At 47.4% G+C, this 16,038-nt stretch overlaps 2 protein-coding genes across 2 annotated transcripts in view; both read left to right on the forward strand.

Moving 5' to 3' along the window:
• The window catches only part of SPON2 (spondin 2), a 460,822-nt gene that overhangs the window by 308,919 nt on the left and 135,865 nt on the right, over positions 1 to 16,038 (forward strand). The gene's annotated exons all lie outside the window — the stretch shown is intronic.
• ATOH8 (atonal bHLH transcription factor 8) overlaps positions 11,762 to 16,038 on the forward strand; it is a 40,072-nt gene continuing 35,795 nt past the window's right edge. The window contains exon 1 of the mRNA XM_083616020.1: positions 11,762 to 12,587. Coding sequence (XP_083472146.1) covers positions 12,039 to 12,587 — 549 coding nt within the window. The 5' untranslated portion in view covers positions 11,762 to 12,038. The remainder of the gene's footprint in view (positions 12,588 to 16,038) is intronic.

Here is a 16,038-nt window from a genome sequence, read left to right on the forward strand (position 1 = left end):
ACTCATCTTGCTCTATAGGCCGAGGGAGCCGGTGTTTGTCCGCAGACAGTTTTTCTGGGTCATGTGGCTAACATGACTAAGCCGCTTCTGGCGAACCAGAGCAGCGCACGGAAACGCTGTTTACCTTCCCACCAGAGTGGTACCTATTTATCTACTTGCACTTTGACATGCTTTTGAACTGTTAGGTTGGCAGGAGCAGGGACTGAGCAACGGGAGCTCACTCTGTCGCGGGGATTCGAACTGCCGACCTTCTGATTGGCAAGCCCTAGGCTCTGTGGTTTAGACGACAGCGCCACCTGTGTCCCCTTATGATAGCAGTTAGCATATGACAAAGTATTGTCCAGGTGTATTACTGTCCACAACGCTGCCGTTCCTAGAGAGATCCTCACATCTTAGCTGGCTTTGATCAGCAGCCCTTGGCTTTCTTCCCAACCTGGTTATACGTCCATCAGATCAAGTCAGCACAGAGCAATGCTGCCCTTTCCCTCACTCCCCCTGAGCAGGCAAGAACACTGTGTTCTCAGCAGTCATTCTTTCCGTGGTATGAAAAAAAATAAGGCAACATGTATACTCCTCACAAACAAATATCCCCACAGGATTTAAAATCCAAATAATTCTGTGTGTCTCATGTGTGTTTTAGGTACTATCTCTAAATGGGAGAAATGAGCCTGACCATAAGAGAAGCTGAAAACTCTCAGTTGTGACCCGTTTTGTGTGTGCTCACTGTGTCTTTTTATTTGTTTTGTTTTGTTTTTCTCCAGGTCATTTTAGTTGATCGTGTTTTGAAGGGGTGGACTGTCTCCCTCGGGGAACAATTATCCCTGAATTAGAAACAGAATTTTAAAAGAAATAGTCGGAGATACTCAGAGAAAAACTTTTGAGATAGTCTTGCAAAACTCAGCAGCAGTTCCCCTGCGACTCCTGCTCACAACCCTTCAAATCCCACACACACCCCTTTCCCCTTTTTCAACTAAAAGAACCGTGAATGAGTTCCTCAGAACAACAAGGCAAGGATGCCAACTGGAAATGTTTGCTTTGGGGGTGAGATGGGAGGCTGGCGTCAGTCAGGGCAACAGACATGCCAGCGGAATGTAATATTGAGAGGAAGCAGCAGGTCACTCAATCACTGGCAGAATGCCTGGAAGCAACTGGATGCCTTCAGTCTCTCCCCCCACGCCTCCCCCCCCACGCCGCCGCTTTTCTTTAATTGGTGGGTTGTAAATTTTTCTTGTTCTTAAACAGAACCCTATTACTCTGGGAGATGGAAAAGAAGAGATATGTCTCAGAAAGGCATGAGTCTCTGTAGAGAGAGCACGCAGTACTATGCTTCATGATCTTTCCATTTGAATGGCTAGTCCTAAACTTTGGCCAGATCTACGCCAAAGTCTAAGGGACGCGGGTGGCGCTGTGGGTTAAACCACAGAGCCTAGGACTTGCCGACCAGAAGGTTGGCGGTTCGAATCCCCACGACGGGGTGAGCTCCCGTTGCTTGGTCCCTGCTCCTGCCCACCTAGCACTTCGAAAGCACATCAAAGTGCAAGTAGATAAATAGGTACCGCTCCGGCGGAAAGGTAAACGGCGTTTCCGTGCGCTGCTCTGGTTCACCAGAAGCGGCTTAGTCATGCTGGCCACATGACCCAGAAGCTCCCTCGCCCCCCCCCCCCCCACGCCGCCGCTTTTCTTTAATTGGTGGGTTGTAAATTTTTCTTGTTCTTAAACAGAACCCTATTACTCTGGGAGATGGAAAAGAAGAGATATGTCTCAGAAAGGCATGAGTCTCTGCAGAGAGAGCACGCAGTACTATGCTTCATGATCTTTCCGTTTGAATGGCTAGTCCTAAACTTTGGCCAGATCTACGCCAAAGTCTAAGGGACGCGGGTGGCACTGTGGGTTAAACCACAGAGCCTAGGATTTGCCGACCAGAAGGTTGGCGGTTCGAATCCCCGCGACGGGGTGAGCTCCCGTTGCTCGGTCCCTGCTCCTGCCCACCTAGCAGTTTGAAAGCACATCAAAGTGCAAGTAGATAAATAGGTACCGCTCCGGCGGGAAGGTAAACGGCGTTTCCGTGCGCTGCTCTGGTTCACCAGAAGTGGCTTAGTCATGCTGGCCACATGACCCGGAAGCTCCCTCGGCCAATAAAGCGAGATGAGCGCCACAACCCCAGAGTCGGCCACGACTGGACCCAATGGTCAGGGGTCCCTTTACCTTTACCTTTACACCAAAGTCTTCAAGTGCTTTAACAGTAATTGGTCAGCCGTGGAAACTGTAGTTCCTCAAGGAAGGGTGGGGATCCACTAACAGATGGGGATCCACTAACAGATTTCTCAGCACCTTTCCCAAACCGTAATTCAAAGGATTCTTGGGGTGTGAGTCGTGTCAACTAAAGTAATATAAACTAATTTACATTTCTGGGGAAGATCTGATTTTGCAGCTGCCAGAGATAGTGCTGGATTTTTATTATGGGTGTAACTGATGCAAATAAGCAAAGGATATGCCTGTGGACAAATGAGATCGACAAAAGAATGATCACCTTTCTCTTAGGCTATCATAGAATCATAGGGTTCGGAAGGATCCCAAGGATCATCTAGTCCAACCCCGTGCAATGCAGGAATCTCAACTGCACCATCCATGACAGATGGCCCCCTAACCTCTGCTTTAAAACTCCAATCTCCCGAGGGACACCGTTCCATTATCGAACAGCTCTTACTGTCAGAAAGTTCTTCCTTTCTTGGAAGTCGGAATCGCCTTTCTTGTAACTTGAAGTCATTGGTTTGAGTTTCTCCAGAGCAGGAGAAAACAAGCTTGATCCATCTTCCATGTCAGCCCTTCAGATATTTGAAGATGGCTAGCATCAGTCATCACTTTTCCAAGCGAAACATATCCAGATCCTTCAACCTTTCCCCATAAGGCTTGGCTTCCAAACTCTTGATCATCATGGTCGCCCTCCTCTGCACACATCCCAGCTTGTCAAGTTCCTTCTTAAATTGTGGTGCCCAGACCTGAACATGGTATTTCAGGTGTGGTCTGACCAAGGCAGAATAGAGTGATACAATTATTTCCCTCAATCTGCACACCATACCTCTGTTGATGCAGCCTAGAATAGCATTAGCTTTTTTGCTGCTGCATCACACTGTTGGCTCACGGTCAGCTTGTGGTCTTCTAAGACCCCTAGATCCTAATCACTTGTACTATTTGTGATCCAGGTGTCCCCCATCTTATATTTGCTCCTGATCATGATTCTTGTGATGAAGTTTTCCCCTTCCTGATTCACACACAAAGAAATGCACAAAGAAGATAAATTCATCTGTGTTGCCAAAAGGTACTGCTTGCTTCCCAACAGGGAAACAAAATATGGAGGCAAGGAAACATTGTAGGACTTCTGACCATTTCTTATATTTATCCAGTATATTTAGAAGCTTTCTATTATTATTTTAGTAGTAATAAACCACTCAAAATTTTTGAAATATCTACGCAGTGTACAAGATAAAAACAATAAACAATATCCTCAGAACAAAAATATGACATAAAGCCAGTAAAACAGTAGTATGAAAGAATATAAAAACAATGGTCCAATCTTATGGGTCAATGAAGAGCTTGAGCAAAAATATACTCCTTTATAAGGCACCTGAAGCAACTGATAGTTGCTGCTTCAAGTATGGCAGATTAGAGGTTATTTTATAGTATAGGGCAATAAAAGAAAATGTCCGTTTTCATATCACCACCCTGATATTTTGTAGGGTATGGCACAACAAGTAGAATTGCCACGAATAATCTAAGTGATCTTACAGGTCTGTGCAGATGCAGGCAGTCTTTCCCGGAACCTGGTCCTGAGTTCTTCAGGGCTTTGCATGTTAGCAATAAGACCTTGAACATGACCTGCAGTTCCCTCAGCACATCCTGGTGCACCGCTGAACAATCTCAGCACACTGTTCTGTAGAGTAGCGTCACCCACCCCTAACTCGGACTGTCACCTTAGAAGCAGACCCTGGTATTGAAAGTTGCTGAGAGGTCAGGGATAATTAACAAAGCAGTTTATACAGTAAGTTAACTATACAGTGAATTCTAAATGAGTGGCTGGCTTTTGGTCCTACACAGCAGGAGACATGCCTAAAATTATTTGCAAAGTTTTCATTTGCCGCCCGGTGAGGGGACTCGTCTAACATTTTGCATTTGCCAACACAAAATACTCCTGTGTATTTGCAGAAACTAACTTCTAGCAAGGACCTGATCTCAGACAAACCCACCACAGGAAAAAATTGCATTCCTGCTTGCTGTGAAAAGGGAAGGGGAAAGTATGGCAATTCCAAGAACTACAGAAGTAGGAAAAGTGTACTAAACTGGAGGGGAAAACAGAAGATCTTTAAGCCCCCAAGGATTCCTAATGTTCAAACAACTCACTTACCAATCACAGCTCCGACTTCACCCGTTGCCTAATATACGGGCAGGATCAAGCAGTCTGGTTCATTTCACAGGTAGTGATTAGAAGGTACCTGCACATTTTGCTTCATAACTTTCTAGGATGAGTGGAGACTTACCGTATTTTCCATTCCATAAGACACACTTTTTTCTTCCTAAAAAGTAAGGGCAAATGTCTGTGCGTCTTATGGAGCGAATGCGTGGCCCCTGGAGCCGAATTGCCCAGGGGAAAAAAGCAGATCATGCTTTTTATTTTGAAAGAGGGAAGTGGGTGTTGAAACAAAGCCGCTAATCGGCAAGCGATCGGGAGGGAGATAAGGGACGCTGGAGATAAAGGAGGCTGCCTGGGAGGGGGGAGGTAAAGAGCAAACTTGCAAGGAGAGGAGACAGGAAGACTAAAGCAATGAGGAGAGAAATTAGGAGAAAAGGTGAAGCAAAAAACTGCTCCAGCTAAGGAAAAGACACTAAGGCAAACAAGAGGGAAGGGGGTGTTGAAAGGAAGTAGCTGATCAGCAAGCGATTGGGCAATCGGGAGAGAGATAAGGGATGCGATAAAAAAGGCTGCCTGGGAGGGGGGGGAGGGAAAACCCATGGATCCTCAGGGTTTTTGTATTGGGTTACCCCAAACTCACCGTCAAATCACATGTCTGTGGCCACAGCATGAACCATAAAAATCATATATCCACTGTTTCGTTCAGAATATTTTTTTCCTTGTTTTCCTCCTCTAAAAACTAGGTGCGTCTTATGGTCAGGTGCATCTCATGGAGCGAAAAATACGGTACTTTAAGGGAGAAGAAGTATTAGCTCAGTACTTAGAATCCCTGCCTGGAGGCACCAATGAAGGCTAGGTGAGCAGCTGCCGTCCTACACCTTCTGCTGTGCCCTCACACATTATTTTGAACACCTATATAACACTGCTGTTTGCTTACTATGCAATGGCACAACACTGACGATACACACACACACACACACACACACACACACATCTTGGAGCTTTTCACTAGAAAGGAATAAACTGTACTCACTGCTTATGAAATGGGAGGGCTGCTGGCCACGCTCGATATATATTGGGTAGGGAAAGACTCGTTTCGTACCTTGTTTCACCAGCCATATTCCATGCCAAGTGAATTCTCTTATAATCCTGCCTGTATATGCTTTCTAAGTCTCCAAATAGCTTTAAAAACCACCAGTGAGAGACCACCAACTTCATATTCTAGCAGCTCTCAGTGTACATTTTAGGCAATGCTACAGGCTACATTAATCCTAACACTGGGGAAAATATTTTTATTAATACTATATGTTGTCTTCTCATATTCTTTATATTATCAATCTGCTGATTTTTATAAATGTAGTTTTATGGAAATGCTTTTTTTAAGCATAGAAATTGGGACTGACGTACGCATGCCAAATTATTATTTTTTTATGTTATCTCAATACAGTGGTACCTCAGGTTAAGTACTTAATTCATTCCGGAGGTCCGTTCTTAACCTGAAACTGTTCTTAACCTGAAGCACCACTTTAGCTAATGGGGCTTCCTGCTGCTGCCGCGCGGCCGCCGCACAATTTCTGTTCTCATCCTGAAGCAAAGTTCTTAACCTGAAGCACTATTTCTGGGTTAGCGGAGTGTGTAACCTGAAGCATATGTAACCCGAGGTATCACTGTATTTCGTAATAAAATTATTCCTGTAGGACTAGCTCATTGCTTCTTCCATATGAATGATTTTCACTATGTGCATTTACACATTGTAACATACAAACAAAATAAATTTCAAATATATCTCTTGAAAGCAAATGAATAAAATCAAAATGCTTATGCTGCCTTATGGTTAATTGTGGCGCCATAATTAAAATGAAGGCCATAATACAAGATCGAGTCTCAGCTTCATTTTCATGGCCAAGCTATGTACCCACTGGGCTTGTTCTGTCTTTGCTCCTTAACATTTAGTTTTGCTTTTTTAAAAAAAATGCATCTGAAAAAGCTGGCTGCAGATGGAAGTGGAGGACTCAAAACATCAGAAGGGTACCAAGTTGGTAAAAGCTGTTCTAGGATATGAAACTGCTAGTAGAGATCAACCAGGTCCTTGGTCTGCGGTGCTACTAGAATGAGAATGACTTCCAGTTCTATTCCATTTTTTCCATTGCCTTCCATTCTGGAGAGGTTGTTGAGGAGAATAGCTTTTCTTGGATTATGTAGCACCATCCACAACAATATGCCGGGATCCCTGGAAGCCCAAACCCAAGACTGGGGCAAGTACTCTTTGGTGAGAGAACCCATGCAGAGATTTAACATGGCAAAACATGCAGCAAGAGAAGCATGGAAGTATAGGCTGTAAAACCTTTAAAATGTGCCTTTTCCAGTGAATCCTAAAGTATCCCACTTCCCTAGCACACAGGCCACACGCTTGGTAAGTTATAAAAAGGTTTACTTACAAAATTCTTCAAAGGTCAGATTCATGTGTTTTTCCACACAGCAGTTTAAAAAACTTGCACAGGCAGTAAAATGTTGCTTGGTTACAAAATGGGAAGAGTTCCTAAACTACAGTGGTACCTCGGGATGCGAACGGGATCCGTTCCAGAGCCCCGTTCGCATCCAGAAGCAAACGTAACTAGCGATGGCACGTCTGCGCACATGCACGTTGCTTTTTGCCGCTTCTGCGCATGCACGTTGTTGGGAAACTGTGTACGTGCAGCTACTCACACAGAGTCAATTAAGGTTTGGCAGACAGCCAGAAGGCAATCTGAAGGAGTAAGTCTGCCTGGTGATAACAGAGACATGAAGACCGCTCCCTGATTGGTCAAGCTCTCTCAAGGGAGTGGTAATTAATGGCCTACTAACTGGAATGTGTTAGTTCAGTAGTTCAGAGGTTTAGAGTTCTGTGTCAGTGTAGGGGTTGTGCTTCTGAAATTTTTGTTGCTCCAGTTTGGCATCATAGTTTCAAATATTGGAATATCCTGTTATATGGTTTGTGGTGCCCTAAAGTATATGTTGGGATAGGCACCCACAGTTACATAGTTTTTCTTTCTGCATGGTTTGTCTGCTTTTGGTGTGCATAGCTGCCATCGGCTGTGCACTGGTATCCCATAGGCCAGGTATCTTCAACCTTTTCAGACCCAGGAAGCACTTTTAACCCAAACATTCATTTGGGCACCGAGATCTTTATCTTTTACCTTATATTTGAATGGTGAGGGTGTTCCTGGTGTGATCCACTTTGGATCAGGCTGTGACCCACAAGTTGAAGACCAGTGTCATAGAAGACAACTGCCCATTTGTTTAGATGTATGATTTTGTCCTGGTTCAAAGCACATTTTGGGGTGGGCACCCCCCAGTAACTCCCCCCACACACATATATTGGCTATTGTTTGTTGTGCGAAAACCTCGGCTGTGCCCTATGCTCACAGAAAGTTTTGGTCTAGGAAGGCTGCGTTGGCATCTTATAGAGGACATTCTTCCCTTTACGCATGTGATTTGTCTTGGCCTGAAACAAAGTTTGCTGTGGGCACCCTCAATGAATTATTGTTTTTAATGATATTATGGTGTCCTGTTGCATTTGTGATCATTTCAGAAGCGTGATCATTTTGACTGAGGAACTTCGTTGTGCTTGAAGGTGATGAGTTCCCCAATTGCAGGTATGTATGATATGGGATAGGGATGCGGGTGGCGCTGTGGGTTAAACCACAGAGTCTAGAGCTTGCCGATCAGAAGGTTGGCGATTTGTTTGTTTTTTTATAAAATATTTATTGAAATTTTACAAAAACATAGGTTTACAGAATACAAAAAAACATAGGAAAAGAAAAAGATAAAAAAAGAAAACATACAAAAATACATAAAAAATAAAAAATAAAAATAAAAATACAAAATACAAAATACAAAAAACGGATAGATAAAAAAGAGTTAAAAGCAAATCCATTTTTTGTAACTTTAAACTCATTAGCTTGTTTCCTTGACCTCCTCACACCTCCCCTTTTTGTATTCCCATTTAAATAATCAAATCAGCAAATCCTTACCCTCTTTCGTTTATCTTAACTCTATATCTTAACATATTATAACTCTATATTTTCATCCATTATCAATTCATTTTTGCATATTCTCGTTAACTTTGTTGCTAATGCCACTTATTTTCAATCCAACATCATTTTTAACATTCATTAATTTTACAGTGTTTCTGCAAATAGTCTTTAAATTTCTTCCAATCTTCTTCCACCAACTCTTCTCCCAGGTCTCGGATTCTGCCAGTCATTTCCGCTAATTCCATATAGTCCAACAAGGTCGGCGGTTTGAATCCCCGTGACGGGGTGAGCTCCCGTTGCTCGGTCCCTGCTCCTACCAACCTAGCAGTTCGAAAGCATGTCAAAGTCAAGTAGATAAATAGGTACCACTCCAGCGGGAAGGTAAACGGCGTTTCCGTGCGCTGCTCTGGTTCGCCAGAAGCGACTTAGTCATGCTGGCCACATGACCAGGAAGCTGTACACCGGCTCCCTCGGCCAGTAAAGCGAGATGAGCGCCGCAACCCCAGAGTTGGTCACGACTGGACCTAATGGTCAGGGGTCCCTTTACTTTTATGACATGGGATAGCCCAATGTTTATTTATGGGTTCGGGGACTTTCCTTCTTAGTGCTTCAAACTTTTGAGAGACCTGGGAAGTAGTAACGAACATCAGCATTGTCCCCAGTGTGTTCTGCCAGACGCACATACAGCGCCCCCCCCCTTTCAGACCTCCACCTCCCAGCCAGCACAGCAAGGGGGGTGGAGGGGCAGGGACACCCAGACAGCCCCACACCTCCCACATGCTTCCAATGTTAAAGGGTAAATATAAAGGGGGCCTTTTGTGTCGCTCTGCAGCGAGCTTTGGGGGCAAGGGAAGCAAACACCTCAAAAATGGTTCAGCCTTCTTTTATTCTCCAGATGTAGGCATTTTCATCTCCCTGGCATGTGGAGAATGAAGGAAAATGTATTATCTCCTGTTACCCAAGATGGGAAACTTCACTTGACTAATGAATCACAGAATCATACAGTTGGAAAGGGTTCCGAGGGTCATCTAGTCCAACCCCCTGCGATACAGGATTTTCAGCTAAAGCATCCATGACAGATGGCCATCCAACCTCTGCTTAAAAACCTCCAAGGAAGGAGTTTTGATTGATTAATTACCTGCTCATCCATTTGAATGTAAACAGGAGTGGGGAAGTAGACTTGGGTATTTTTAAGGTTCTCCACATCTCTGAAGAAATATTTGTGTGGGAGATTAGCAGCCAAACCTAACAACTGCATATTCTTGCTAATTAGCATGAGAAGGGGCTAAGTCCACAGAGCTGTATTGCAGATAGGCAGAAACTCAGACCATAGAAATACAGTTGGTAGAGAGGGCTCTGTGTGATGTCATTTCCTCTCCTCTCTTGGAGAGGAAGCATATAGTACTTCCTGTCCATCCCCGCTTTGACCAGTGAGATGCAGACGTGCCTCTGCTTGTTTGCAGCTCAGGCTGATGCGTGACGCTGGTTATGCTGTAAATGTAAGTATTTTGCCTGCATGGCTTTTACTGCTGCCATTGCTGTGAAGCAATGCAAGATTTTAAGTAATTAAATTAGATTTTTAAACATGCTTCTCAAGATGTGGCCTGAGTCATTGTTAAGCCGTGTAAGAAAGGGAGAGCCAGCTTCCTTCATAGCTGGACTTGCTCAAAAATTAGGCCATATAGCCTAATTCCTAGGCTTTTAATTTTGCAGAAAGGCTTTTGAAGCTCTCTTCAACCCACACACGTGGACGTCTGGAAGGATCAATTGCAATTACAGTGGTACCTTGGTTCTCAAACGCCTTGGTACTCATACAACTGGGAACCCAAACACTGCAGACCCAGAAGTAAGTGTTCTGGTTTGCAAACTTTTTACGGAAGCTGAACATGCTCTGTTTTGAGTGTTATGCTTCTGCTTTGAGTGCCACACTTGCGTTTTGAGTGTTACACTGAGGTCTGTCTGTCTTTGCTATTTTGTGGTTTTGTGGCTGTGTGTGTGTGTGTGTGTGTGTCTGTGTGGAACCCAGTTCAGCTACTGATTGTGTGACTGCAGTACATTTTGTTTGTTTCGTTTTTATTACACATTTTTATTAGTTTTTACATACATTTTCCAAACAGAACAGAACATCTCCTCTCATCCTAGACAACGTTTTGGCTATAAGCCTGAAACTTCCATCAACCACGTCTAATGATTTTCAAACCTCACGACTGCAGTACATTTTTTATTGCTTTCATTCGACGGATCAATGTTCTCCTTCGATAATAAAAATCACGTTAAATTGCAGTTTTAGAGGTTGTTTTAGTCCGGAACGGATTAATCCGTTTTGCATTCCTTTCTATGGGAAAGCATGTCTCGGTTTTGGAATGCTTTGGTTTTGGAACGGATGACGTTCGAGAACCAAGGTGCGGCAGTCAAAGCCCCCCCCTCCCACCTATCACAGTCCACCCCACAGTTTGCAGCCCACCCTGGGCGACAGCGGGATGACCCTGGCCATCTTTTTTTTTTTTTTAAACAGCAGAGACCTTTTTATTATTTCTGGGAGGAAAGAGATAAAAAAAAAATCCTCAGCCAAACCATGGCAAGAAAATTTCCACGTGTTGCTGATTCCATTATGAGATTAAGCCGAGAAGATGGTTTGCACGCATGCTCTTTTTCTCCAGATGCTGTCTTGATGAAGGTCCTTGGACAACCATAGTGGCAGCTGGGCTTATCCTCAGGTCATCTTTATATCCATGGGAGTCTCCTTGTACCGGACCATGAGTACGACGATGAACACCAACAGAGTTGCCACGATGATGCCTCCAATGATCAGGATCATTGTCCCCCCCCAGGAACTGGCTGTGCATGGACTGGCACTGGGGATAGTCCTCTTTGGTGTAGAACTGGGCGCAGCCCACAATGTTGGTAGCAGTGAGCGTCGTGGCGGTGTCATCCCACATGGCCAGAACGCAAAGATCGTAGCCTGTCCCAGACACCAGGTTGTTCACCACAAAAGCCTTGTTTGTAGCAGGGATCATCCTTTGCCTCTGGCTCTCTCACCAATGGTATGTAGCCCCCCAAAAGCTCTCCATCAAGGAATGTGGTCTTTGGACTGAAGGTTCCCCACCACCATCATAAATCAAACCCTACCCAAGCTACTCATGACCCCGGCCATCTGCCATTCATTCTTATCAGCCCCTGGACCTTTAAAAATGGAGAGGATTCGGCGGGGCGGGAATCCCAGGGAGCGGCGGGGAGGCGCCTGCCTTTAATCGGCGCGATGCAATAACATGAGCACAAAGCGGGAGAGAGACGGGCAGCGCAGCTGTTCGGGCAGCGCTTCGGGCACCGGCAGGGCAGCGCGGGCGCGGCGGGAGGCGGGCGTCCCGCTGGCAAGAGGCCGCCGGCGAGCCGACTGATCCCGCCCGAGGGGCTCCTGTGTCAAGGGCGGCTAAGCAAACACAGATGGGTCTCTCCGCCGCGGCGCGCATTCCGCAGCGAGGCTGGCGGCGCGGCGGGGACTCCAGATGACGCGCTGATCCGGCTCGGGCTCGGGCACAGCCCGGCTGGCCAGGGCAGCAGAGGCAGGAGCGGCGTCGCCGGGCAGAGCGCGAGGCCGGGCGCGGAGAGGCGCCATGAGGAACCTGCCGCTGGCCGGCGACGAGGAGCGCTGGGGGCGCCTCTGCCTCAAGGAGCTCGGCGGCATCCAGAAGCTCCACAGGAAGCGGGGCAGAGAGCCCGCCAAGCAGCGCCTCAGCGCCGGCGGACGGAGCTCCCGCGCGGCCTCGGCGGGCGCTCCCGACGGGGCTCCCGAAGGCGGCGCTGAGGCGAGGAAAGGCGCCTTCCCCGCGGGGCTGCTGGCGCCTCAGCCGCGCGCGTCGAGGAGAGACGTCGAGGGGCCGCTCCGTCCGGGGGGCGGCCAGCCTTTCGCCGACCCCAGCCTGCCGCCGCCTCGGGTTATGGCGTGCCGGCCGCTCGAGAGCCCCTTCCCGCCCGTTCCGCGCGTCCCGACTTACGGTGGCGGCGGCGAGGCGTCCCTGTCGCCCGGGCGGCGGGCGGGCGAGGCGGCGGGAGCGTCCCCGGAGGTCCGCGCCATCCAGCAGACCAGGCGGCTGCTGGCCAACGCCCGCGAGAGGACCCGCGTGCACACCATCAGCGCCGCCTTCGAGGCTCTGAGGAAACAGGTAAGCGGCAGGGACCCCCCTCGGGCGCACGAGGCGAGACCCCGCCGCCGCCGCCGCCGCCGCCGCCTTCCCGGGCCTCACGTGTCGCGGGGAAGGCGAGGGACCGGGCGGGGAAGGCTTGTCGCGAGGCTGGGATGCTGCCACCCAGGCTGAGAAGCAGCGCAGTGGCGTAGCGTGGGTTGTCAGCACCCGGGGCAAGGCAAGTAATTTGCGCCCCTAACCCGTGGATTTGTGCCCCCTAACCCGTGGATTTGCGCCCCCTAACCCATGGATTTGCCCTAACCCCAGATGTTGCGCCCAGTGCGGCCGGGCCCCCCCCTGCACCCCCCATGCTACGCCACTGAAGCAGCGGGCGCTCTGCGTATGCTCAGAGGAACGCTTGTCGTCTCTGTGCGCCTTTGAAGGGCAAAGCCGTAGCATTAAAACCATGGTCCCTGAAATTGGAACGGGGGGGGGGGGGGACGGGAAATCCCATGCCACTAACTAAGATAGAGCGCTTTGCAGTGGCGTAGCGTGGGTTGTCAGCACCCGGGGCAAGGCAAGTAATTTGCACCCCTAACCCGTGGATTTGCGCCCCCTAACCCGTGGATTTGCGCCCCCTAACCCTAACCCCCAGATGTTGCGCCTGGTGCGGCCGGCCCCCCCTGCACCCCCCACGCTACGCCACTGGCGCTTTGGCATGACAATCCCATGAAACTAAGTGCCTTGCTTATTTCAGTAGCTCTGGGTCAGGAGGATTTCTAGGGGGGCTGTACACCTTGGGTCAGAGCTCTCGTCCCACGCTCCTCCCTGCAGGATGGCGCCCAAATCCTGACCCCTCTGCTAGGGTCCTGGTAAACTTAGGTTGGACCCTACAGCACATAGGAGTCAACTCCTAGGGGCCGAGGCCCTGCTGGTCCCCCCAATAAAATATTTGAGGGAGCATCTCCCCCCAAATAGTTCATTCATATAGTGTCAATGCACCACGTCATGTGATTATGTGGGGTAGGACTTACTTCCCCCTCCCAATATTGTATTCAACTTAGCACCCCTGTTACAGCAATTGCCAAGCTGTGCTCAAACCAGTCCAACTTCCATAATTGGTTCTTTTTTTAAAGAGACGTAAGAGTGAAATGCTTGCACTTTGCATCATTGGTTACCCAAAGAAGCAGATTATTTGTTGGTGACCTTTACAACACGCAACGTCGCCCAAGGGCCCTTCAATGTTTTGCTCACGAGATGTTGGTCTTAATTCTTAATCTGATTATTGGGTTGCAGGGAAGGGGCTGTTTTGCTTGGGTAGAAAGCTCCGAAAGAACGTTGGGTTCTCTCCTAGGATGCTTAAACAATGAATGGTATGTGGCTCTCGGCTTGACACTGTGATTTGCGTTGACCTGTAATTGCCTTCCCCCGCCCCATCCCATGCCAAAAAACTCAGCTTGGATGAAGCATTGCTATTATCAAAAGTTCACACGGGTCTCATGCTAGGTGAAAATTATATCTTCCTGTTAATCAAATACACTTTCCTGTCAGTTGGCCAGCTCTGTGCTCATAACATGTTTTCCAAGGTTGGGTGTGTGTGTGTGAGAGAGAGGGGGGGGGGCAAGTTCTGAAATCCAAGTTGTATTTGTTAAAAATCCTGTCTCCCCCTTGGATTGTGTGTGTGTAGGTGTGTGTTTGGATTTGAGTTTGGATTTGATATCCCGCTTTATCACTACCCGAAGGAGTCTCAAAGCATCTAACATTCTCCTTTCCCTTCCTCCCCCACAACAAATACTCTGTGAGGTGAGTGGGGCTGAGAGACTTCAGAGAAATGTGACTAGCCCAAGGTCACCCAGCAGCTGCATGTGGAGGAGCAGGGAAGCGAACCCAGTTCACCAGATTACGAGTCCACCGCTCTTAACCACTACACCACACTGGCTCCAACATGGTGCCCCCCAGGATATTATTGGCCTCATCCACTCCGGCCAATATGGCCAATGGTCAGGGATGATGGGAGATCATAGAATCATAGAATTGTAGAGTTGGAACGGGCTCCAAGGGTCATCTAGTCCAACCCCCTGCAAAGCAGGAATCTCAGCCAAAGTATCCAAGGCAGATGGCCATCTGACCTCTGCTTAAAAACCTCCAAGGACCTTCTTTTGGAGACCGTTTCACCTTGGAACAGGTCTTACTGTCAGAAAGTTCTTCCTGATGTTTCTTCAGAATCTTCTTTATTGTAACTTGAAGCCATCCTACCCTCCAGAGCAGGAGAAAACAGGCTTGTTCCCTCTGCTTGTCTCCCACACAGTTTTAAGAAAGTATTATTTAGAACCAGGCTGTTGCCCTTCTTTGGACACCAGCTCCTACCAGCCCTCGCAGACAATGGCCAAGGCTTAATATCCGTATCCGTATTGTTCATTAATTGCATTCTTGCGACTTGTGCCACAAAAACAGAGCTCGTGTGGACATTTGAAACCTGGTATTTTGGACTACAGCTCCTGTACTGTGCTAGAGTTGATGGGGAGGTTTAGTTCAAAACAGCCACACTCCCTGGGGCTGACGGGAGTTTTATTTATTTATAAAAATATTGATGTACCACCACGTGATAAGAAATACCACAGTGGTGTACAATATAGAAACAGAAAACCAAACAATAGCATAATAAAAAGATAGAAACACAAGTTAAAAGCAAAGAAAAAATAAATGTAAGACTGATCTGCATACATTCAATTTCAGCCAAATTCTCTGTTTATAAGAGCCTCTAGACACCAGAAAACAGATTTCCATTCCCTCTTGGATGGGATCCTCAAGTTAAAATGAAGATCCTAAATGAGAAGGAGGCTTTCCAACACTTTGGATAGCATTTGAAGTGGTACTCACTGCCTGGTCAAAGACCACAAATGCCATGTCCAGTCACCACATTAAGTTATTAAAGTCCAGACATGACCAAAAGGAATGCTGTGATCCACATTTACTGCTATTCTGCCTTGGTCAGACCCCAGCTGGAGTCATGTGCACAGTTCTGGGCACCACAATCTAAGGAGGATCTTCGCAAGCTGGAGCATGTGCAAAGATGATCAAGGGTGTGGAAACCAAGCCTTATGAGGAACAGTTGAAGGAGTTGGGTATGTTTAGCTTGATAAAGAGGAGACTGAAAGGAGATGTGAGAGCCATCTTCAAATATCTAAAGGGCTGCCAAATGGAAGATGGAGTAAGCTTGTTTCGTCTTGCGCTGAAGGGTAGAACCCAAGCCAGTGGATTCAAGTTACAAGAAGGGAGATTCGACTAAACATCAGAAAGAACTTTCTGGCAGCAGGAGCTGTTCAACAGTGCAATGGACTCCCTCGGGAGGTGATGGACTCTCTCTCCTTTGAGGTTTTTAAGCAGAGCTTGGATGGCCACATGTCATGGATGATTTAGTTGAGATTCCTGCAAGGCAGGGGGTTGGACTAGATGACCCTCAGGGTTCCTTCCAACTCTACAGTTCTGT

The sequence above is a fragment of the Podarcis filfolensis genome (assembly GCF_964270895.1).
Source record: "Podarcis filfolensis genome assembly, chromosome: 5".
Taxonomy (NCBI): Eukaryota; Metazoa; Chordata; class Lepidosauria; order Squamata; family Lacertidae; genus Podarcis; species Podarcis filfolensis.